At 35.5% G+C, this 27,161-nt stretch overlaps 1 protein-coding gene across 1 annotated transcript in view; it reads right to left on the reverse strand.

Moving 5' to 3' along the window:
• LOC140141291 (receptor-type tyrosine-protein phosphatase F-like) overlaps positions 1 to 27,161 on the reverse strand; it is a 122,354-nt gene that overhangs the window by 16,280 nt on the left and 78,913 nt on the right. Inside the window, exons 21-33 of the mRNA XM_072163116.1 lie at positions 23,814 to 23,956; positions 21,819 to 21,990; positions 21,383 to 21,673; positions 20,723 to 20,958; positions 16,305 to 16,377; positions 15,575 to 15,681; positions 13,925 to 14,120; positions 13,587 to 13,677; positions 12,590 to 12,830; positions 11,167 to 11,206; positions 10,698 to 10,818; positions 9,392 to 9,477; positions 256 to 467 (exon numbers count right to left, since the gene is read on the reverse strand). Coding sequence (XP_072019217.1) covers positions 256 to 467; positions 9,392 to 9,477; positions 10,698 to 10,818; positions 11,167 to 11,206; positions 12,590 to 12,830; positions 13,587 to 13,677; positions 13,925 to 14,120; positions 15,575 to 15,681; positions 16,305 to 16,377; positions 20,723 to 20,958; positions 21,383 to 21,673; positions 21,819 to 21,990; positions 23,814 to 23,956 — 2,009 coding nt within the window. The remainder of the gene's footprint in view (positions 1 to 255; positions 468 to 9,391; positions 9,478 to 10,697; positions 10,819 to 11,166; positions 11,207 to 12,589; positions 12,831 to 13,586; positions 13,678 to 13,924; positions 14,121 to 15,574; positions 15,682 to 16,304; positions 16,378 to 20,722; positions 20,959 to 21,382; positions 21,674 to 21,818; positions 21,991 to 23,813; positions 23,957 to 27,161) is intronic.

Raw genomic sequence — 27,161 nt, forward strand, 5'->3', positions numbered from 1 at the left:
ATAATGTTATTTAAGTGTTGACAACCTATTTGGCCAAAATGTTTGCAAAAACAGTTTACAATGACATTTCGAAAACATTTTAAAAATATTGTTGTAGTGTGTTTTCATACTAAACGGATTAAAACGATTTCATGACCTTTTATAACCCGACATTTTAATGTTATTAAAAAGTTTTTACCTAAACCAAAACCCAAAATATAGCTTATATAAAACGTTTTAAAAACGTTTTTGTGTTTGCTGGGTATTTGCCCTCACCTCATAATCTCTGTGAAAGCCCGTATCTCCATCCGCTTTTCTCTGCTTCATATACTTCGTTAAGTTGTGTATACTAATAGGCGTGGGCGGTCTCCATCCTTTACTGGGCGATACTGGTTTAGATGTAAGCCTTGGTTTGTTTCTGATAGCACCTGTTGATCGCTTGATTGGACTGTTTCTCTCGATGCCATTAGTCTGTGGTTTCTCTAGATCTGAAAACAAATATTATTGTAATGATGAGTGAGAGCTGGGAGTCGAGAGATCATAACGGCAATAATTTCACAATTTCATTTCCTTTCCTTCTTACTTTTTGAAAAGTTTAAGAAGTTCTATAGGGTGGATATAGTTATGGCATTTGAAGCACCATTTGTAGACGCAAAATGATATGAACATTAAGCTGCACTAAAATTTTAATAGCAAATAAGAATTGCTGGTTATTCTGTCATTTGGAGTACAATATCCCATAATTATCCATGGAGAATACTACGTATCAATTTTAAAACCATTGGAAACTTTGTGTACAAAAGCTGAAACCCCATCTTATAATCTCAATAATGCCTTCTGTACTAAATCAAAATGATATGAACATTAAGCTGCACTAAAATTTTAATAGCAAATAAGAATTGCTGGTTATTCTGTCATTTGGAGTACAATATCCCATAATTATCCATGGAGAATACTACGTATCAATTTTAAAACCATTGGAAACTTTGTGTACAAAAGCTGAAACCCCATCTTATAATCTCAATAATGCCTTCTGTACTAAATCAATGAAACATATATTAAATTAAAAGGCATCATAGCTTTTTAAGTGTTAAGCTGATTTATACTCCATCGCTGAGCGACGAACGAATGGTTTCTAACCAATGTGGTAGCGCGCTTTATCATGTTTATGTTGCGATGGGAAAAGCGAGTTACAGGGTGTCAAAAAAAACCAAAAACAAACAAACAGAACCATCATTGCAACATCTTTTTCTCCTATTTTTGAATAAGCGATCAAATATATTTTGGTATGTAAAGAAACCTTTAATCGTTAGCTGTAATAAACCAAAACAATTATTTCAATCGGCTCACAACTTTTGAAGATATGCTCTTTTAAAAAAATGTACCCGTTTTGCACTCTGTTCACGGATGAGGTTTGGCTGAGGTTTGGCTACATCAAAAGATTAAAATCCCGGTTAATGACATGGAAATATAATAGCATAAGGCTTCGGAACGCATTCACTATGAGCGAGGATCTCCAGCTAGCCTCCCCTATCCTACAAGATCTTCGCAACCGTATTACTGCTGCATTCGCAAGTATCCAGCGCACATAGTACGCAACGCAATTGATGCAATAGGGACCAGGGCTGACAGGGCAGCATAGTAAACTCACTTCAGAAGAACCAATGACAAACCAAACAGCCCTTTTCGGGGCTACTTTTTATCCCAAAAAGAGAAATGACTTTAAAAAGTAAGAAACAACAGTGTAAGAAAGTAAGAAACATAATAAAACAAAAAGACATAAATAACCAAGAAAAAATAAGTAATTGCAAGTATACAAAAGAAGTCCCATCCCGACATTCCGCGTGCGTGATTTATCTTAATTTCGAGCAAGGTTACATGCGCCTTAACTAACACTTAAATTCCCTAAAGGCATAAAATCATTTAAAGTTTGATGCATGGCTATTCCCGTGATACTTATAACCGCCTATCACTTTCCATATTTTTCTACTAAAAGCATACTCGTATTCAAGGATAGAATTTAGAAACTGCCACTCAAGACAATCTAATTATAATATCACGCAACATAGTTTGTTATCTTCGAGGCCGGTCGAGTGCAGATCCGTCGGAACACGTTTTTCAATACGGAATAAATGCTAACCTCATCGTGACATCATCCATGCAGCAAAGTTCATTTCCCATTGAAAAAGCGTTATCCGACAGATCTGCAGTCTGCTTCTCTCGACAGGTTGGCACTATTGTATGCCGCTATACAAGCAAGAAGTGGATTGTAACGCATCAATGTTAAAATATTGTATATGAAACAATTGAAGGTTAATTTCTTCATTATACTTCATATATTGTGGCCGATACAGATCGATAATTATTTCAGACAAATTAACTTGCAGCGATGAGTAGACCGATTGGTAACACTACAATGAATTACAATGTAAATATGTCAGGAATATGTTTCATTATTCCCGCTTTTGTTGGAGCTCTCGTCAATCTTGTTGTTTTGCTTGTCATCGCTAAATACAAGAGTCTTCAGAAGGTAGGAAATCTTTTCATTGCCGTTCTAGCCTGCACTGATCTCACTGTATGTGGCTTTGTAATGCCACTCGCTATTTGGAAGATGTTCACTAATCAACAATGGCATCTCGGAAAAGCGTTGTGCAAAATCTGGAAAGTGGCAGATCTTTTAACAGCAGTTGGTACTGTTTTGAGTTTATGTGTTTTGACTATTGATAAGGCATTGACGTTACGGTATCCATTATCGTATCCCGCGAGTCGTACTACTGTAAGGTCGTGTGCTGGAATGATATGTGCATGGGTGCTTTCTGCTGTACTGGTCACTCCAATACTAGTATTATATACGGTGTTCAATGAAACTCTCCTAATCTGCGTAATATCAGTCGGTAACCTATATCGGGTATTTATTGCCTGCTTCAGTTATTACATTCCCTGTGCGATAGTACTGATCCTTAATGGCTTCATTCTCAAAGTTGCACAAAAAAGTTTCTCAACGACTCGTAAACCTTCGAATGTACATGTGAACTTACGCAAAAACAAAATTAGACCACAACCATCTCTGTCAGATCAGGGAAACATTAGCAATCCCGTCACAACATCGACGTGCAATTCAGGCGAACCCGCGAATAATTATTCTGAGAATCAAATAGTAGCCAGTGTCAGTGGAACCTTACAAGTTAATCGGCAAGAAGAGACGAACAAACATGTATTAATCACTCGAGAACGAAAAGCGGCAATCGTCATCGTGATCATCTCCTTGACGTTTGTCATCTGCTGGTTGCCTTTTAGCACCTATCTGTTCATCGTTGGTATCAGCCCTGAGCTGGCTAATAAAATACCACGCAACATTGCTGGGTACTTACGTTGGTGTGGTTGGCTCAACTCCGTGATCAATCCTTTCCTTTATGGTCTTTTGAAAAGAGATCTGCGAAATGGACTGAAGAAGCTACTAAGTGACCTTCGCAAGTTTGTATCTCGATTGTTATATCAAACTGAAACGTAAAAGAGCTGAGTACATATTTTGCTTTGAATCGAGACTTACTTTCAAGGCTTTCTTTTCCCTTTCTTTTTTCTTTTTTGTAGATTTGTATGGCGCTTTCAACTCCACTGGTTATTTGCGCCAGTACTCATTCCTTTGTCAAATTACACCTGTATATCTCCATTCAGTCACAAAACGTTATATGCTTCACTGCATCTTAGTTATTTCCTATCTTCTTTATGCCACGTTGTATGTCTCTTGCTGTATGTGTATACTCGTACGATGAATCCAAATTTATTACTTTGCAGACGTAGTTAAAAACCCGGTATCTCTTCAGAGCCACAACAGGCTGAGTCAGCCGAGGAAGGGCTAGAACGTGGTCAAAACTTTACATGATCCTCCGCTAGCTTGACTTCCTCGCATCCAAGCCTGTTCCCCATTGCCCAAGTTTGCGTTACCCATCCGACACCACGTGGAGGTTTGGGTTGAGTTGCCCGCGAACAAATACTATGCCAGCTCTGCGGGCCTTGCCGGACCTTTCTTTTCCCTCTCAATCGTGATTGCTTTTGTATGCTATATTGTATTTATGATTTTCCATGTATTGTATTTGATTGTGGGCAATTGACAATTAAAACACTGCTACGTTTAGGCTCAAAGTTTAGACAATCTAAAACGCAGTTCAAATGTATGGCTTTGATATATGCCACTTGTTATTTGGAGGACGTTCACTCATCAACAATGGTATGAGAAAAGCGTTGCGTAAAATCTAAAAAGCGGTAGATCTTTTAACAACAGTTGGTACTGTTTATAGTTTATGCATATTGACTTTCGATAAGGCATTGACGTTCCGGTACCCATTATAATATCCTACGCGTCGTAGTACCGTAAAGGCGTGTACTGAAATATCATGTGCATAGGTGCTGTTGTTGTACTGATCACCATGGTCAATCCAATACTAGTATTATTATACGGTGTCAACGAAAATTTCCATATCTGCTTAACATATCGGGTTTTTACACTTTATTTCCAGATTCAGTCATGAAAATAAGCCGGAAACAAATCCTTAAAAGACCATTAAATCCTCCTTTAAAACAATCAAAACGTACACATCAGTTGGTAAGATTGAATACGCGACTGCTGAAATCACTTATCCACGGTAGTTTGATGGCATGTAAACTGTAGTCATTTTGAAGTAAAGTTGAACAATTCGTCGGCTGTATTCCATAGTGGCGTATAGTGATTTTTGGTCATTTTTTGAAAATTGGCACATATGTTTTTAATGATGTTCTCTTTCATTTTTTCTAAGTCTCATCAGTCATAATTAGCTAATTAATTAGTAATTAATTAATTAAATGTGGCGTATAGTTACAAAGTGACATTTTTGTATTCCATAGTGGCGTATCGACCATACGCCACTTTTTATACATTTTATAATTATGAAATATCGGCAAAAATGAAAAACATCGTATGTCATAGTGGCGTACGCGTATCGGACATATACGCCACTATGGAATACGAACGACGAAAAGTAACGCCATAGGGATTACACGGCGACCGAGGTGGCGTACGGTTAACGTAAGGTTAGGGTATTGCGTTTTGTTCGTTTTCCATAGTGACGTATAGTTTCATTGTCAGTTTGCCAGCAATAGTATGTATTTATTTCTTTTGAAAAATATATAACAATAAAATCTATTTAGTTTACTACAGAAATTTCATATCATTTACAAAATATAATGAATGTCTGATTTACACAACTCGATTTTAAATTGGCATTTCTTCAAACCCGATTTTCTCGAAAAGTTGTTTATTCGCGGCGCCCCACTATACGCCACTATGGAATACGGACGACGAATTGTGGCGCTATTTATCTTAAACCTTGTTTGCATATTTACAAGGGGTGGATGTCCTAATGGTACTAGAACATCAGAAAGAAGACTAATAAATGGCAAGGAAATTTTCAAAACGCTTTTTATCATGAAATGTAAGGAATTACTCATGTTTGGCTAATTGAAATGTAAAATATATGTAGAGTAAAGTGTATTAACAAAAACAAACCCCTGAGCATATCAGCATGACAGAATTACAAAAATAAATAAATAAATAAATAAATAAATAAATAAATAAATAAATAAATAAATAAATAAATAAATAAATAAATAAAAACATGCGTGCAAATTTAGAGGACGAAAGACGAGAAATGAGATACGAGTAAGAGCAGTACAGAGGTAAATTAATAGTAGAAGATAATTGTTCTTTTGATAACCATTGTCAAAACAACTATTCCACTGAAAATCCCTATATGTACCTCTGTGCAAGATTTTGGAGATATCTTCCACAGGGGAGTATGAATTTCAAATGAAATGAACACATTAGACATGTCCATTTGACCTCTGAGAAAGATTTAACCTGAATCTACCACTAAAGGAGGACGATTTTCAAATGGAGCTGTTAATGTTTTCATTCCATTTGAAATTCATACTCCCCTTGTGAAAGATATTTGGAAAATATACCACAGGGGTAGTGTGGGTTATAAATGGAACAGTCCAAGAAAGCAAGCAAGCAAACTACTAAAATATCATGCTGAATTAATCATTGCAAATGCAATGGAATAACAATTTTCTGACAAATATCTTTGTATTTAAATTCTTACCAAACAGCAAATATTTAACCATTATTTCTTTTTATCAGCATTATTGTTTTCAAATCTAATACGAATGTAGTATTGCTAAAGAGATTTTCTGTTGATATATTATTAAATTATATTGGCACATATGCGCCAATAATTATAATTTCACCTGAACCCCATCTTGCCTTTGGGGTTGACATAAAAGATGGATTTTAGACTAAAACTAGACACTCTCTTAAGGGATGGGGAATGAACTTTTGGACAGTATTTATTGTGGTACATTAGAGCACATCAGACATATCGAATTGCATTCTGAATACGAAGAATGTCCTTCTGATATCAAATAATTTTGATTTTTTGAAATTCGCAATGTAATACACATTTTATGGCAAATGATTAAAAATTGATATTTTTGATATTCAGCAGTACTCGAAGTAAACTTTATAAATCTGATAATGCCGACGATCAATTGAAAATTTTGACCTTTCGTATTGAAGATATGGATTTTTTTCCTAAAACACAAAAAAAAAAAAAATTAGGTCTTTTGGGGAAAAATCCATATCTTCAATATGAAAGGTCAAAATTTTCAATTGATCGTCGGCTTTTTCTCCCAGCTACATACACTTTAAGAATATATCATTAGATTTATAAAATTTACTTGGAGGACTGTTATATATCAAAAATGTGAAAAATATCAAATTTTAATAATTTGTCATAAAATGTATGTATTATATCGTGAATTTCAAAAAATGAAAATTATTTGATATCAGAAAGACATTCTTCATATTCAGAATGCAATTCGATATGTCTGATGTGCTCTCATGTCCCATAAAAATACTGTCGAAACGCTCAAAACGCTCATTCCAGATCCCTTAACTAAGTCTACTTCAATGCAATTAGGGTAACATGCTATAATATATTGCGCCCAGAAAGTATCCGAACACTTGAAAAAAAATCATAATTTTAAAGCTAAACCATATTCTAGCATTTGTGACACTTTGGCCTATACAAGGAGAAAAGATTCCAAACAGCGCGACAAAGAGACAACACAGTTTTTTTCGGTTAAGCTTTTCTTTCACTTTTCCTTCACTTTTTCCTTCTCTGTACTTTTCACAACTTTTTAGCTAATTTTTAGCTCTTTTGTTTCAGCTTTCTTTGGTTCCTTTTGCTTTTTTACGACATGGCCATAACTGGGCATTAACAGCAGAGACAAAAAAAATCATTTTGAAGCTGCTGACGAGGAAGCACCCAGAAAGCGATTAACCTTTCTGCTGCTGCTGACCCTTGATCTAGTGTCTCAAATTTGAGCAGGAAGAGAATGCCATAATTGGGCTGTGGATGGTAGAAATGATCTTTCATGGCTGACAAGGTTTGATCTTGGGACTTCCACTGCTAGGTCATGCGATCTCACAGACCGTCGCAACCTGGAGTAATGGACATGGATGTTCCATCAATATTTTGTTCGACCACCGTTATTGTCTTCAATGTGTCTGTGCAAAGTCTTCGTATACTCTTGATTAGTTCTCTTTGTATAGACCAAGTGTCACTTTTAAAATTTGATCTTCGTCCATTCAAATGCTGGTTATTCTGCTTCTAGAGGTCGCATTGGATTCAATACAGTGTCATAATGTGCAGGAAGGAATTAAGGTGTTCGGATACCAGTGGCGTAACTAGGGGGCAAGGGGCGCCAAATCGGCCTCACTTAAAAAAAATATTGAACCTACCATTTGGCATGCATGAGCTTCCCATAGCAAAAAGAAAAGTTTCCCGGTGACCACCCGATGACCATTCGGTGGTTATCAGAAACCTTTCGGGTACCTTTTCCAGAGTTCTCCGAAAGTGCCCGCTAGCGGATGCCTTGCGGATACCTAATTGTTATCCAAAAGTTTTCGGGTAGACATCCGGAAGTCTCCCAAAAACTCAAATATTTCAAATGAGTTACCCAGAAGGTTCCCAGAAACTTATATTCTTTGCAGGAGTTACCCGGTGGTTATCCGCTTTTAATTTGACCTTGAAAATAGCATTAAGCATCTTAAGAATGCGTGGGTGGGTATATGGTCAAATTAAGGTCACTGTATGAATTCAAAATGGAGTAGCTAGCTGTTGGCAGTTGGAATATATTTGTGCAGAATATTCAAGTTATTTGTGGTCCAAAATGTATGGATTTACATGTAGGACATTACAAGATGTTTAATAATTAATCTGGAACATGCTGTAGGAATTATAAAGCATTGAATGCTTGATTTCATATGACAATGCAGGTAGGAAAATTTGTATGAAATGATTTGTATTGATGCAGTTTTTATACACAATGTACCGGTACCTAATATATGACACATTTGAATGTTTAGTTTATATCTTTTCTAGTAAATCATACATGATTTTGACAGTAAATTAATGTCAATTAAATTACTAATCATCAGCTAATGTGTCAATTAACTTATAAGCTTTATGTTAAGCTATTTGTTGTAAATAAATTATAATATTTGATATAGAAATTATAGGCTGTGTCAGTGATGTGATCACACTTAGGTACTGTATACATGTTTATATGCTGATATCAATTTGGTTGTACATTAATTGAAATTTAAATCAGAAGAATATTTTTACTACAATACACTGTACACTTTCAAGTTTCTTATAGCAAGATAGCACAAGCTCAACTGCCATGACTGCAAAGTTGTATTTCTCCAAAAACTATACAATTCAAATAATAAGCTAAATTGCCTAATAAATTTGTGCATACTCATGAATTTGTATTTCTGCATTCCCCAAAAGTTCAACAGGAAGTCTCCAATGAGGTCACCAGGTATATCGTCACCAAAAGTTATCCGCTAGGTCCCCGAAAAGTTATCGGGTAGTTATCCGCTGGTTCCCCAAAAAAGTCATCGGATGGTTACCCGCTAGTTTCCCAAAACAGTCATCGGGTAGTCATCCGGTACCTATTACCTGAAAGGTATCCACTATTGTTTCCCAAAAATTTATCGGGTAGTCACCCGCTACCTATCTAATTTGCATGTGAAATTTGCCGGTGTCTACCCGGTGACTATCGGGAAGTTATCCGAAAAAGGTCTCATTTTTTGATATGGGTTGATTGCAATTTCATAATGTCTTATTATTAAAAAACACCCCCGCGTCTAAGATATTCTCGGGTGCGGGTGGTAGGGGCGCCAATTTTGTTTCTTGCCCCGGGCGCTACCAACCCTCGTAGTATACGCCACTGTCGGGTACTTTCTGGGCACAGTATATTAATGATTAACGTTTTATTATTAGAATTCAGACAAAATTAATGTGCAAACCTGTTTTCACTTTCACATACGTAGCATGCACAGTGATATTAGACATACCAACTTCATCGGTGATTTTTTCACTTCTAGATACTCTTCTGTAAAACAAAATACGAAAATAAACTATATTTGGTTCTACTTTATGGTCATATCACCCAGCGGTATTTACGAGAGTTATATGAACTAATATTGAAATAAGTCAATGTATAACTCAAGATGAAAACAAATTACGGAATAGGAAGAAATGGAAAAAAATTATGAAATGAACATTAAAGGCCCATTCAGTGATTTGCTCATCCGGACAATCGTAAAAATCATCAAAATTCAGATGTTGGTACTTTTGTCATTGTCATAGATGTGCTAACATAGCCTGCTGGTGGTTTAGCCTAAAGCCATGTATTTAAGACAAAATAAGACATTTACATGAAATCTGTAAATTATATACTGACAGTATAGAAATATGGTACATCTATTTGAATAGGGCCTCAACTTTGACAATACTGCTGTTTTCCTCCTTTTTTGCTAAATTTTTCATTTCAAAAAATACTTAATGACAGTTTTAATGTCTTATCCTTCAGTTTTAGGCAATTTATAAAGAATTTCAATTTTTTAACACTTTCGCTGGGATCACTGAAAGGGCCTTTAAATAGAGTGATATCATAGGCCTACTTGTTCGCTTTTGCAACAATCATTGACAATGGAGAAATTCTCCAGAATAAAATCAGACACGTTTATTTGAATTTAGATATGCTTCATTTTTCCCGATAATACAAAGTTACTAACCACTGTTTCACAAAATCCTAGCTTGTAATTAAAAAAATATTCTATGTGACAAAATAAATATGGGATAGGAGCGGACGGGCGGATTGTTTTTATAGGTCATGTTAATACAGATTTGAATAAATAAGTCTAAATGATCAGAAATAAACGTCGTTCAAAATTCATGAAAACGTCGTGTGAAAATTACAAGTTTAACCTTTCTGTAAGCATCATTAACTTTTTAGATCAACATTGATACCAACAAATTTTCCCGCAAAAAAGTATATAATTTTATAAACCTTACCCTAACTATACAAGACCAACTCATTCTAAATATTACCTTTACCTAATCCTAGATCCCTTGCCCATAACCTAACCCCAAACAGGGCATTAATTTATCTATTTCGCCAGAAAATCTGACCTAATTTTAATTACCTTATTCTGCTATTGTCATTGCTAATAAAATAAAGCAGAAACCTTCTCTTTTTTTGAGTGCAAGAGCTTTTTGCACTTGCAATAAAAAAAATTCAAATACGAAAAAAAAAAATGATTACTACACCTTTTTCGTATGACAGCAAATATCAAAAATGCTATAATTAGAGCAAACAAGATGGCGGCCGCTATCCCGATGATATCAAACGGTAGTGGCGAAGGCGGTGATTGAACCTTGTTACTTTGTGCTGGAAATACAACAACAAAATAGAGTTAGTTTGGTTTATCTGGCTTAACATCTCGTCCTTGGATATATGTAAAAAAGCGCAGGCTGAGGCTTTGCTAAAAGAAGAGTTTAAAACATGGTACATCCATGTTCATACTCAATATGCTTTGGGTAATCATATTATTTAAATACAAAATACTCGCACAACTGTTTTGAAGATGATATTTACAGATTTAAATATCATTATCAAGATTATTATCACATGTAACTTATTTACGCCAAGTAACTTGTGTCTTTGACAAGTTAAAATAGAACGGTAACATTCTTTCAACACATTACTTCTTAATAATATGGATATCAAAATACTCACGTGATACCTCAACGGGGTCACTACAACTAGATTCGGTGTCCTGAAAATCAACAGCACAAATCGTGATCGTGATCATAAATCTTGCCACAATTGACGCAAAAATATCAGGTATTATATCCCTCATTAATATATTCTCGTTCATTAATTGGTTAAACGAGTATCATGTGACCAAAAATAGTTTTGCTATTTTGCAGACTTGTTAACAAGCCGATTGATGAGGGAACGGGGTACTATTTAAAGTACTATCTCCCGGGGAAATAGTTTTACTATCTCCCTCTGAGCGCGTCCCGGAGCGCGTATGACCTCATAACCGCGTCGCAGTTCCTAGTGGTCAATGCAACTCGCCACATACGCGGGATATCAGTACCGGCTCCGGGGTATTAATGCATGAATTATAGCAATTCGTCTTGTCTTGCGAAGCACACAATTAAGCAGCACAGACATGACAGAAGTGCAGCTAAAATGCGGCGGTTTAATGGCATAATCTGAGTTACATCATTGATCAGTATCTTAATATTGATGGTGAAATAACAGGGAACATGTTAACATGGTTAGGCCTACTCGTTTCACGGCGGTATTGTAGAGATTGTCACACATTTCCACGGTAAGCTTTAGCCACTCAACTGTGTGCGTGCTTTGTGCATTCAATCAAAACAAATCAAGGCCGGGGTAGCCTTGACTAGGCCTAGCCTACATTTATGCCTAGGCCTATGCCTTGTGTTTAATGAACAAAGAATATATTAATGAAGGATATAAAACAAATATTTACTGCTCTAAATTCGGGATCTGGTGGAATCTATTGGTCCCCTCGGTGAACTGGAGACCGTGAGCCTACTATTTTCCCTCGACCTGGCGGTCTCGGGAAAATAGTAGGTTCACGGTCTCCAGTTCACCTCGGGGACCAATAGATTCCACCAGATCCCGAATTTAGAGCAGTAAATATTTGTATACTAGCTGATATGGAGTCGCATATCCATATTTACTTAAATGAGTGAACAGAATTCTATATTAAATCAGGGATTTCAATATTTTTAGAACCTAAAAGCACAGCCACCAAGCTGTCAAAACCTGATGTTACTATTTTACTAATGATGTTTAACCTCTTAATGTCCTTGTGGGTTTTGAAGATGTGGCTACAAAGAAATGTGCAATAGAATAGAACAGGGGTTCCCAAACAGACTATTATGCACTATAAATCACTGCGCTTTTTTTCTTTTCTTTTAAACTTTAATAAAAAAGTTACACCATAAACGCTGTAAGAGAATCATTTTAAAAGTAAATGAATTTGTTGTAAAAACTGGTGCATAATCAACATAAGGGCTGGATACTTACACACATCAAAGTTAACAGGTACTAGGTAATTCAAAGAGATAGAATAATAATGGTGAAGAAAAATGACGGCTCTGAAAAGAGCTGTTCATACCTTTGTAGTTCTGCTAACTGCACAAAGACTTATAGAGTACTCGTAATCAGGCACCAATGGTGCATTATAGTACCCGCCATGTGTTTTGTTGTCTCCAACAGTAAAGTTGCCAGGAAGATTGGTTTTGGTAAATTCCGCTGCGATGTAATCATTAGAATTCTCTAGAAAACTACCGGGTACACTGGCAGCGCGACGGTACACGGGCGAGTTCGGCGTACGCTTGACCGATACATCATAAACGCTGTAAGAGATCATTTAAAACATTAAGTATATGAATTTGTTGGGTTTTTTACCACGCACAATCCATTTACTACCCAGCAAACACAAAAACGTTTTTAAAACGTTTTAAATAAGTTGTATTTTGGATTTTGGTTTAGGTAAAAACGTTTTACAACAAGATTTTTAAAATGTTTTCAAAATGTCATTGTAAACTATTTTTGGAAACATTTTTGGCCAAATATTTTGTCAACACTTAAATAACATTATTTTAAAATATTTGCACCCAGCAAACACAGAAATGTTCTTAAAATGTTTTTTACAAAACGTTTTAATAACATTTAAATGTCGGGTTATATAAAGGTCGTGAAAATATTTTTAAAACGTTATTGTAAATATTTTGGGCAAACATTGTTTGCAAAATATTTTTTCAACCCCCAAAAAAACATCCTGTTTAGAATGATTTGTACCAAGTTTTCAAAAATGTTTTTGGAATGTTATTAAAACGTTTTTATACCCTTTATATAACCTGACATTCAAATGTTTGTTTCTGTAAAACATTCGTGTTTGCTGTGCAGTAAATTACCAACAAATGTTATTTAATGTTATGAAAACGTTTTATACCATTAATGTACCCTTTATATAACCCGACATTTAAACGTTTTCTGACAACCTTTTATAACCTTTTGCGCATGATGTAGAAAACGTTTTGTGTTTTCTGGGTACCTACTATATTTAACAAGATTAAGTTTGTGATTATATGGCTTGCTCTTGCTCTTACCTAAAATCACCATCAACTGGTACCAGATGTAAATGTACTTCTAAATCTGATTTAGATGGCATTCTAAAGGGTTTCTTTGGTGCTCTAGGTGCTGTAAGGTAAACAAAATTTTCAACGTATATTAACATCAGCTTGGATAAATTGAAGGAGATATAGATTGGATATTAAAGTGTTTGGTGGCTTTCTTTCCAATATCCCGTATCACATAACAATTAAAATATCAAAATTTCAGCGGTAACCTTTATACAATATATTTTTTGGAGTACACTACTATAATCATGTGTAGTACCCGGATATTTTCAAAGGTGACTACAGTTTATTAAATTATATCTGCTTACTAGGTGGTTTTGTGTATTCTGTTATGGTAACACTCGGCCCATTGCCTGCACTGGTAGCTGCCAATACGCTGATTTCATACTTGGTAGCGGGGTCTAGATGATCTAATATCTTATGTTTACTCTTCACGGCTATTAATTTATCATCACTTGAGACAAATGATGAGTCAAACGGCTTCTCTATGGCTTTATATTTTATCTGCACAAGAAGAAAAAAAGAAGATTTCTAATAAATTGGGTACAGGTCATTAGTCCGAAAACACAATTAATTCGAAGTACAGGGTCCAAAACTTATAAATCCCCCCTAAATACTTTTTAAAATAAATCGAAAAATATTTGATGAAATGCATATGGACCAAAAACAAATAATAGCGTCACACGTCATTGAGTTCAGTCATTATGGTTCATTATGTAAAAAGGAGACCGTTTTAAACAGTGTTAAAAGTTGCATCTCAGTCCATAGGAGTCAACTCTCAAACAATACAGTAGGCCAGGTCTATTCATGTGTTTGTTAAAAACCTGACTGCTATGGACTCGGTGCAACTTTTAAAGCGGCCTCTTTTCTTACACAATTAACTATTACTGAACGCAATGATGTATGACGCTATAAATTGGTCCACATGTATAAAACAAATAGGGCTATACATACCTTTTTACATTTCGTAAAATGTTTTCGACTTATTTTTAAAAGTATTACGGGGCCTTATAAGTTGTGGACCCTATATTACAAACTCTAATTTTTACTCCACCCCTAACCCTAAAGTTACCCTAACCCCAACCTATAACATATTTAAGCAATAATCCTAATCATAACTCTGACTCTGATCAGCTTCTAATCCTAACTTTAACCCCATCCTAGCCCTATCCCTAGCACTAACCTTAATGCTAACCCTAACATCAACCCTAACCCTAGTCTAAAATACCCTAAACCCTATTTTAAACCCTTTTTCGGACTAATGACCCTTCGGACATTTGACATTTCAAACTCTTGATCCGTAAATATACGCAAATAGCTACAATTTGAAATATTATTTCTTGCATGCACGGTTGTTTGATTGCATGATTAATGTATTCAATTTTAAGCAAAGTTGAAAACCGATGGCGCTATTTATCTGAGGGGTAGACACTTGTATAATAACATTAAACATCATGATAATGAGTAACATATAGCAAGTAAATTTAAAAAATAAACAATTTATCATGAAATGAAAGGAAAAACTCATATTATTGGGCTAAATTAAACTTAAATATGTAAATAGCGCCCTCAATTTTCACACAAACATTATGCAATTTATAGAATAGAAATTGCCACAAAAAGGCAGAAAGAGATGAACAAATTTATAAAGAAAGGAAAATCCATGTTAAAAATAGCTAAAAATATACATTATATTAGTATGCTAGCTGTTAGTTATGTCCAGGTCTAGAATGTTTTGTTAGAAAAAAATAATAAATGATCACAAAAAAATAATAAACAACCGTATTCTAGTTTTCTTTTTTATTCATTAGTTTACTTTTAACTTTTATCATTTACAGAATGGATATTAATCATTAAAATTTATAGGGAAAAGACAAACATCACCATCCTTGGGATTGTGGGCTCCAATAAATAGGCCCCTAAGCTTGTACAGCATAAGAGAACTTTATTCGACTTACATTGTACTGTAAAATTCTTCCGTTGACTTCATTAGGTTCCTTCCAGCCAACGTGTAGTCTTCGTTGAGATCGTTGATCAACGAATATTTCGACTGGAGCAGTTGGTACTATAACAAAACAAACGGGTTGACTCGGTATTATTGACCCTATTCTTTTGTTTTAGCTGATTAAGTATTGGGATTCTCAAAACCTGTGCTGGTGAACTTTCGCTTGGAATAAGGCCCAATGTGTGAAAGATAATAACTCTTTTAAGGCTGGGATATAATAATAGTGTGTTTTTCGTTGTGGCAGGCACAGTGTCATAAAGACCACTTGACATGTGACGTCATTGCTCGGCAATATCCGCATGAATTGTGGCCATTTCCATTGTGTTTTGCCCTGCAGTGTGCGTACGCATCTTATTTTGCTAAGGACACATGCATTTTAAAACGCCCACCACATTTCATATAGTACAACAAAGCCATTGAACAGTGTATCGGTTCGTTCAAGCATATCGATAGACCAGCCCCTCGCCTTTGTTGATAAACAATGATGTCAAGTAGTCTATACCCTCGAGCAAAGTCACGTAATCATTTGAACAGGAAATCACAGTAGAAAAGAGAGCCGAAATTCGCTGTGGAAAAACGCAACGTCTTTCGCACAGGGAAAAAGCAGAAAAAATGCCCGGGAGAAAAGTCGCTTACATTGGCCCTTGACATTGCTTGTATTTTTGGTTTTCTCTTTCACTTACTTCCTTCGTCCGTTCTGGCAATGATGTATGGGTGAGTCCATGCGCCATATCCAACTCTGGTCTTCGCTTGAACCTAATAACAAGAAGACACGTAAGTCATAAACTTTATTTTTAATTTGGTAGTCTTCTTTTCAAATTTTTATGTAAATATGTTCAACCACCCGAACCCGACTTTCTCGTGTAGGGAAAGGTATAAAACGATAGAACATTTCCAAGTTTAGATGAAGTTTGTCTTGTTCATAATTTACAATTTGTGAAATACGCTAAAAGCAATGTGCTTATAGTATTCCTGACAATTTTCCTGTAAAAGCAACAAGCATTTAATTTGCCAAAAATGGACCACCTAATTTCATCAAAATTCTGATTTTAGCATGTTTTGGAAAATCACGAATGTGCTATTTATCAAATCGGAATAGTATAAACATATACCAAAAAAGTAATTACCCTCATCCTTTAAATAATGGCCAATATTCATAAACCGTTGATTCTATGCCAAATTTGGAATATGCAGTCGAAGCAGAACTTCTTTCTACGCATTATGACACCTCAATCGTTCCAATGGTTCCAATATTGATGTTGCAGCGTACATTTGAATGACAGTAACCCAAGATTTGAAAGTTGCAGCAAAATTCTATTGCCTTGCATTGAGTATCCATTGAAGGAAATCTTAGCAGCTCTATTTGGATTATTCTTTTTGTTTCATGCATTTGGAGGGGATTGGATCAAAACATGTGATATAATCAATAACAATTGTCATTATTCACATCAGTGATCATTATTCACGCAATGTCAAACTGAAACAATGATGATTTCAATATTATTTTCTGACTAACAAGGTCCTAAAAGGCATGTTCAGTGGTAAAGTTAGATTAATGCTCTGCGTGCTAGCCATGCGCTTCAACATAAAAGTCCAAGTTTTGAGATATTTTCTCAAAATATCAAGAGCTAGCTAAAGAACCACTGAACCAATATTAAGCTTATTTGTACTCATTTTAATGCATTTTTCATGCTGATTCCAAATATGGTAATGAAAAATTCAATTCTGACATTTTTGAAATTTTGAATTTTTAAACTATTTGTCGTCTGCAGTCGACATCCGCGTGGAGAGAATTTACTGATTGAGAGGTGCTCACAACATATGTAACCCTTGGTCTTCCACTTCTTGTGCCCTTCTTGGTCACAGAAAACATTGAACTTGTAATGCTTTAATATGGGATTAAGTAAACAATGACCACTGATGTGAATAATGACTTTTTTTATTGATTATTACATGGTTTGACCTCCTCCAAATTCACGAAGCAAGAAGATTAATCCAATGAGCGCAGAAAACATTTTCTTTCATGGACACTGAATACAAGGCAATATGACTTTGCTGCAACTTTTAAATCTTGATTTCTCTAAATGTTCGCTGCGACATCAATACTGGAAGCATTGTAACACACGAGGTGTCATAATACGCAGAATTAAATTCTGCTTCGACTGCGTATTCCAAATTTGGCATACTCTTAACTGTTTAGGAATAATAACCATTATTTAAAGGGGGTAATTACTTTTTGGTAGATGTTTATATATCTTTCATACAGCACTATTTGTAATGGGTTCTTCAATTTGATATACACACTCCCGCATTTTCCACAATGGGAATACGTGTCTAAAATAGAATAGACAATTGGGTAAATTTCATTTGAAATGTTCTAGTTGTGGAATATATAGGTAAAGCCATGTACAGGGAGACGGGTTTCAAAATAATTAACCCTAGCCAATTCCATTTGAAAAATATACTCCCTCTGTGGACGACTGTCTTAAATCTTCCACAAGGGTATGGTAGACTTTAAATGGAATAGCCCAACGAATTATGACAATAAAGCATATACTATTATGATCATATTCGCCGTAGAAGTGACGTAATAAGAGGATTAACTACCATAGCAATAGATGAATACATTTTTTGAATATATCGCCCTGCACTACAAGCAGGTTGCACTTAGGCCTACTACCTGTGTATGTGTGCAATATAGATTGAATATAATACCACTCTTTTCAAAGATACTAATCTTACAGGTGCGAGTGATCAACATGATATAAATATTCAATAGTTCTTTGACATCTATGGTAGGCAATGCATAGATACCTCGTGAACGTTGCAGTGCAGGGCGATATATTCAAAAAATTGTATTAATCTATTGCTATGGTAGTTTATCCTCTTACCCATAGCAAAATATCAGACCTTTTCGGATAACTTCCCGATAGTCACCGGGTAGACACCGGCAAATTTCACATGCAAATTAGATAGGTACCGGGTGACTACCCGATAAATTTTGGGAAACCATAGTGGATACCTTTCGGGTAATAGGTACCGGATGACTACCCGATGACTATTTTGGGAAACTAGCGGGTAACCACCCGGTGACTTTTTTGGGGAACTAGCGGATAACTACCCGATAACTTTTCGGGGACCTAGCGGATACCTTTTTTTGGTGACGATATACCTGGTGACTTCTTTTGAGACTTCCTGTTGACCTTTTGGGAATGCAGAAATACAAATTCATGAGTATGCACAAATGTATTAGGCAATTTAGCTTATTATTTGAATTGTAGTTTTTGGAGAAATACAACTCTGCAGTCATGGCAGTGTGCTATTTTGCTATTAAGAAACTTGAAAGTGCATGTACAATGTAATTGTAGTTATTGTACAAAAATATTCATCTGATTTAATTTGGTTCACACCTTTATAAGGTGCATACATTTCAATTAATGTACAACCAAATTGTTATGATAACAGTATAAATACATGTATTTAATACCTAAATGTGATCACATATTACTAACACGTACAGCCTATATAATTTTATATCAAATATTATAATAATTTACAACAATAGCTATAAGCTTAACATAAAGCTTATCAGTTAACACATTAGCGGATGATTAGTAATTTAATTGGCATAATTAATTTACTGTCAACATAATGTACATGTACGATTTACTAGAAAAGATATAAACTAAAACACTCAAATGTCATTTCATGTACATATCCTTAAAACTTTTGAATCCATGCTTTCTTCAAATGTTTTCAGCTTTGACAGCCAGTTGCCATGGCAATTGCCATGAGCATGAAAGTTAGTCTTAAAACACAGTGGTCAATCTGTCATCCTAACCAGTTGGACTTCACTTGGGTCACCATACTATATGCCCTCTGGCAATTCCAGCCCTGAAACTCACTCCCCTGCCCAGCTGACCTCCAGAGCACCAGGAATGTGTTGACATGCAAAAGGTCAAACATCAGCAGGTGCCGAGGTATATAAGATCAAATTATGAAATCCAATATCAGAAAATGAAACCAGTGACACAAAATTATTACCCTCGCTTTTCTCTAATCGAGGGTAATTTTGCTAAAGTTCTTTAAGGACCCGTCGACGAAATGTGTCATATATTTAGGTACATGTACATAGTGTATAAAGACTGCATCAATTATACAAATCATTTCATACAAATTTTCCTACCTGCAATGTCATTTGAAATCAAGCATTCAATGCTTTATAATTCCTACAGCATGTTCCAGATTAATTAGTAAACATCTTATAATGTCCTACATGTAAATCCATACATTTTGGACCACAAATAACTTGAATATTCTGCACAAATATATTCCAACTGCCAACAGCTAGCTTCTCCATTTTGAATTCATTCAGTGACCTTTGACCATATACCCACCACAATGCATTCTTAAGATGCTTAATGCTATTTTCAAGGTCAAATTAAAAGCGGATAACCACCGGGTAACTCCTGCAAAGAATCTAAGTTTCTGGGAACCTTCTGGGCAACTCATTTGAAATATTTGAGTTTTTGGGAGACTTCCGGATGTCTACCCGAAAACTTTTGGATAACTTAATTAGGTATCCGCAAGCTATCCGCTAGCGGGCACTTTCGGATAACTCTGGAAAAGGTACCGAAAGGTTTTTGATGACCACCGAATGGTCATCCGGTGGTCACCGGGAAACTTTTCTTTTTGCTATGGGTATACGTCAGTTCTACGGCAAATTGAACCTATTTATGCTCTTTGCTGCTTGACTCATATAATCGGAGCCCGTGATTGGTTAGTAGCGCGTAATAGGAAGGTTGATTCATCTGGTGCCATAATGGAAAACGGTAATCTCAGAAAATGGTAAAAGTAAAATTACGACATTTTTACAAGGCAAAATGCAACCTTTCTAGGCATTGTTGACATGTGGTGCCTTCAGGAAGTTTCCTATTTACTAAGACTGAACTTTTGAGGCGGTTTTTATGTTTGAAGGTGCAAAACTAACCATAGGGTCGCTCTTTTAGTGACGTCAGACGCAAACAAGTATTTGTATCTATAGCTCCGATTATAATAAGTCTAAACACTTTGAATGGCGGTCAGCCAGTTCTATTCCTACCTGTATTGAGTATCTAGTGTACGGATGTAAATTTAGGACACGTTGTTGTACCGGAAATGGCCCAAAAGGACCACGAATAGCTTGAGTGACATTTTCGAGTCCGTTCCCATCTGTAGGCCAATAAGATAACCTATAACCTATGATGACACCGTGGGTAGGATCGGGTCGTGTCCATTGGAGGTGAAGAGACGTGTTCGTTTTGGCAATCGCATCCAGTTTTACTGGCATCGGTGGAACTGTGAGAAAGTTTAGAAGTTTAATGTTATACCCAGCCAATTATAAGCTTGGGGTTACTTCTGTGCTGCTGCTATTGTTTTTTTCTTGTTTTCTTCATCTTTCTTTCTCTTGTTTTCCTCTCCTTCCTCTTGTTTTTGAGTCTCCTCTCGCTTTTTATGAAGGGGGGTCTTGAAGGGTGAGTTCTAGCTATACTGCAATCTAAGTTATTACTAAAATTTATTATTAGACAAACTAAATAACTTCTGTTCAATATAAAACCTCACTCTAGGTGTTTAACAGGTGTTTAAAAAACCTAAGTAATAGCAGAAATGAAATAAGCTTGCATCTTTTTTTGGTATCAAAACAATCAAAACTTATAATAATCATAAGAATTACATAAACAATATATATTAATACTGCTGAACATGCTGTTCAATACTATACCTCCTTCCATTGTTTTTCCTTTTGTTACTACGCTATACGGTCCATATCCCTCCCTCGTTGCTGCGCGGACTCTGAATTCGTATGATGTAAATGGTATTAGTCCTGTTATGGTAACCTCTTTACCAATCGTGTACCGCTCATCCACAGTTCTATTTATGTTGTCGTGTAACGTGTAGCGATAGCCCACTATCTCACCGTTCCTTTGTGAACAAGTAGGAATATCCCAGGTGAATGTGAGTTCACGTTGGTATTGTCGACGTAGCATTACATTATTTGGTGGCCCAGACGGAACTGTATGGAAAAAAAATAATTATCAATACTGGTTCGGATTTTACAAAATTAAAGCTCTTATTTAAAGTGTTATTGATTCAAATTTACTGACATTGGTATTCTGTATTGTCATGGTTCATTTGACTAATTTCTTCATACTACTTACCGCTTTCCGATGTTGATGCAGCAATAGCTCTCGCACGTCCTCTACCGGCTTCCGTTGCTGCAAAAATCGTGACGTTATAGATACTAGCGGGGAATAAATCCATTTGAACAAAGCTATTTTCAATTCCAGCCACTACAACCCTTTCTTCTCGAAGCTCGTTGACTGATACGCACTTAATGAACAGAGAAAAAGTTGGAGACATGGTTTATCTAATTAAGACCTTAATGAGTTCTTATCAAAACTATGTATTCTTTAATAGAAGGATGGTCCGATTTCATCTAATGCTATTTCTATGAACTTTTAAGGTCATAGAACCTTTTAAGGTCATAGAAATAACATAAGCGATAGCAATAGTAATAGCAATAGTGAGCAATAGCGAGAAATAGTGCGAAATAGTGAGAAATAACGAGAAATAGCGAGAAATGGTGAGAATTAGCAAGGAATGGTGAGAAATAGAAATTAGGAATAGCAATCATCATCATCATTATTATTATAAACATTTTATTATCACCATAACAACATCAACCTAATATTGGATCTTTTAACATATTTATCAAAAATTTACAACTGCATAGAAAACGGAAAGACTACCATACGCTGGCGAAGTTACGCAATAATCGGATTAACTACCATAGCAATAGGTGAAAACAATTTTTGAATATACCGCGCTGCACTGATACTTTCACGCGGTACCTCTGCATTGAACCATATCATGCTGATCACTTGCACCTGTAAGATTAGTATCTTTGAAAAGACCAGTATTGTGTTCAATCTATGATTGCAGACATACACAGGTGATTAGTTCAATCTGCTTGTAGTGCAGCGCGATATGTTCAAAATTGTTTTCACCTATTGCTATGGTAGTTAATCGGATTTATTACGTAACTTCGCCAGCGTATAGCTTCCCGTTTGCACTACTCATGAATATCACTGTTAACTTAAGTTGTTCGTATGGCCCTCCCGTCCTTCTCAAACTTTTCCGCAATAAAAAAAAGGATGCACTCTTATTTTGTATTCACACTATTCCAATTAGTATGATTCATTGCTAAAATATGATTCCAGTCACATATATATCATTGTCACATTGATGCTAAGTAGAAGGTATAATGTGCTTTTACCGTCTCCCGGAAAACCCACCAAAATCGAAAAATATCCGATTTTAAATTATTTTGATTGACGATTTCTTCTATCCACAATGCATCTTATAGATGGTTTTAAACGAAGTCCTAAAAACATTCTATGCTTGCCTGCATGACCGTCAGAATCGAGCATGCGCTGTGGTACTGTATTTTGCACATGTGCTTTTAATTATATTACCGAGCATTTGGAGATTAGGCAAATAAACTGGGCTCAAACAGAAACTTATAATCTTTCGCAAGATCATATCTTAAAATCCTGTCCATCAAAATGAACCAAAATTACACACAAGATTACTTCAATACTCTATTCTAAACACATGTCAGTAACAAGCAGTTGCCCAACTGACACAACAGCAACATGCACTGATATGGAACAACAGTTTCCTGGGCCACATGTCACAGTCCATTTGGTGTGTGTGTAAAGCAATTGTAACAGCAATGTGGACTTCCCTGTCGCAGGATTGCCTCACAAAAATAACACTCGTACGCAACGAACATAAACACACCCCGACATACGCGAACACAGACACATACGTCCCCGTGCGCCCCCGACGTGCGCCCATGCAACACTCTCTCACGAATACCTTCATGTGCTATTATATACTTCTTCACGTGCCTTAAACTTTATGTTGTCGACATTTCAAGGCTATGACATGTGATACAGCAAGCGATTCCATGCCGGAGTATTTTTCAGTTGTGTCAGTAAGGTAACCGTTTGGATATTGACATGTCATTAGAGTAGCGTATTGAAGTAATCATGTGTGTAATTTTGGTTCATTTTGATGGACAAATTTTCAAGATATGACCATGTGAAAAATTACAAGTTTCTTTTGAGCTCAGTTTAGTTAATTCTCACCTGAAGTCGTCGAATAAGGCGTGTCGTGATAGTAAAGTTGTCTATTGGACAGATCTGATTAGTTGGCATCGTCCACGTGATATTCAACGCATTTGGCGAGCGTGTGATTGACTTAGCTGTTATAGTTGCTACCTTCTTTGGAGCTGTAAGATGGTAAAATGCCATGTTTGATTATCACATCATCACATCATGTTGTAGATAGAGGAGATGAACTAGTTAGCGTCATATATCAAAAAGTATGAAAGCTATGATTTTAGTACTTGCTCTATGTTTCAATTACTAATTTTTTTTTCAAAATATCTGATTTTTCAACCCGATACAAGCTTTAATAACGAGGGACCATACATTTGTATGAGAAAGAAATCTACCATCTATATCCAAACTCCCGTGTTATTCCAATGCACATTTTGCTTCACCGGGCTACCCTGGCTTGGTCGCATTTGGAACAGGGGTGTCACGAAACCGTAATAGGTACAAATTTAGTACTTTCTGTCAATCAAGTATGGTTTATTCTCTACATGTCAATCTTTAAATCATTAGCATAGTCCTTACAATAATAACGGGGGACCGCCTTGATGAGTAAATGACAGCAAACCATTGAAAACTACCCCAAAACTGGTTGGATTAGTCGACCGTAGCGGACAATTCGATCGCTCATTGAATTAATATTATCACGTGGTAATAAATTTGCATTGGACAATCGATTACTATAATGGTTTAGTACTGCATATCTCGGTTTAATCTTCACTAAGCGGGTTTATGGCTGCCGGCTGGAAAGGTCACGGTGAATTTGCCGTGGACATAACTGCACTATAACAGATGTACTTGTTCGCTTGGATTAAGATTGAGCATATTAATTTAAATGTCGCTCCCATTTTCAATTTAATAATTAGGTTAGTCTATTTCTGATTACTGTGTGCGATATTTTTGTTTCCCTTTTTCGAATTCTTTGAGGTAGGTTTTTATAGTGTAAATGTTAGATACAGTCAGGAGTTAATTTAAAAAAATGATATCTGTACCGGGTAATAATAACGAAAAATTTTGTAAAATTTAGACAGTCATGAACGAGATAATGTTGATTGTTTGTTGTTGTTTTTTTTTTGTTGTTGTTTTGTTTCTTTCTTTCTTTTGTTTTTATTAATCCATAAAAAGAGTTTCAGTGCATTAGATTGAAGAAACATTAAATCAGGAATATTCTAAAATACATGCATTTTCAGAATCTATCTATAAATATACTTCTGTCCCCAGTTTTATTAATTATTATTTATTGTTCTACCGTGCATTATATTTTACGAACTACCTCTCAGCAATGCTATCTTAGCACTATTAATTATTAAATCCTTTTTTAGTCATTGGGCGGAAAAAACCTCATATGGACCTTTTCCCTTGAACATGGATGAAGCAAACCCTTCAATATAAAGTCTACCTACAAGGCATTATCCATTTTCCAGGGCCAAAAGTAAATATGAGGTGTTTATTTTAATCATATTTATCCAGGGTAGCCCAATTCAGCCAAATAGCTGGTCTAACATGGGGCCCTGCTACACATATATACAATAATTTAAAAGCAACAATTTTCAACATACAATTTATATAGTATATACAACTCTTAGATACAAATTTAAAATACAAAAATACATAAAAAATTTCAAAGTAAATAAAAACACATCATTTACAAGTATATGGTCGAATCCAACGAAAAGTGTACACGGCATGTTCAGGGCCATAACTTAAAAGTATTAATCAATTGGCATTCGTTTTTTGTATTGTGTTTATTCGCTTTGATCATACGCTTCGCGCCATATATAATAAGACCCCTTCTGTGAAAAACTTAGACACAGAGACCCCAAAACATGCTATTTTTACCCATTTTTTCAAAATATTTCTTAAAGTATTTTTAAAAACATCTAAATCAGTTATGAAAAGAAGTCATTGGATTGAATCTAAATTGATTTCCTGAAAGGTGTGTATTCAAAGATTGCCTGTTCAATTTTTCACATATTTGTACATAATTATGAATTTTTTGTGATAATTTTTTGAGTGGTATTTTTTTACATTACCTACGAATACAATTTTTCATAGCACTAGATATATCTTTAAAAATGGAAATCACTAATAAATGCGCAATTGATACAAGCTTTGATATGTCCAATACTGAAATGCATTGCATTCGGACATCTTTATTATTGTGTTTAGCTGCCAGAAATTCTAAATGGCACAAAGGTAGGTTTGGTAAAAAATATGCATTACCTCCGAATACATGTTAAAAGCTGTGCCATTTCCACAAAGTGAGAGAATAGTAAACAATAGTTAAGCAATAGGTGCAGGGTAATACACTCTTTATTTCTACCAAGTTTCAATAACCTGCGTTTAAATATTTCTGAGATGTCAACAATAAAAGCAAGTATTCGTAGGTAAATTTCGGTAACCGAATGTTACCTACGAATACACTTTGACATCAAGACAGTAGGGTGAAACACCGCCATTCATGCCCATGCCCATATTGGTACATAACTCAGACCTGTATGTTTGCTATCAAATCATATGTTAATGAAAGTTGCGAATTCACATACATGCCCACCATGCAAAACTGAATACGGCTTAATTGGTGAAAAATATGTACTGAAATAGATTAAATTCTGCACATTTGAAAGAAAAATCAGATTCAAAGAAGATTAGAAGGAATAAATACTTGGATTTGTCAACTGTCATGTGTGCTTCATTTTAAATGTTTACCGACCTTCTGGTTTCTGAGTAATTAGTGTCCAAATTGATTTATTCGAAGGTAACTTTTGACGTTTTCGCTAAGGTTACCTACGAATACCATGGAAAAAACGACTGTTCTCATTGTCTCATGATCTAGACAACACATTGATGGACCCTGGTATAAAGCTAATTGTAGTTGCCCTCAAACGAAAGGCCACAAGACGTAACTGACTCCAAGATGGACTTCACAAGTCTGCAATAACGGTTTTAAGCGATTTGTGTGCAATTAAGCAAATTAAAGTCACTTTAGTGCCTTTGTTTCTTACTTCAATCCTCTTTCAACCGCTGTGAACCGACATTATTAATACATGATAGGGTCTAAAGTATCAATAAACGCACATAAAGAAAATAATACATTCAAAGTGCTTTATAAAATGAAGTTTTGATTGCGATATCCACCAAAAGTCTAATTCTTACCTACAAATACTGAAATGTTACTTACGAATACAGCATAATACATGACATGTGTAATGAAGTGTTCCTACCAATGGAATTTAATTGTCAAAAACTTTAAGCGGCACCCCAGGACACTATTATTACCCATATACGGATTCATTCAACAATTATTTATTATGTAAAATT

Source organism: Amphiura filiformis, chromosome 19, assembly GCF_039555335.1.
Source record: "Amphiura filiformis chromosome 19, Afil_fr2py, whole genome shotgun sequence".
NCBI classification, from domain to species: Eukaryota; Metazoa; Echinodermata; class Ophiuroidea; order Amphilepidida; family Amphiuridae; genus Amphiura; species Amphiura filiformis.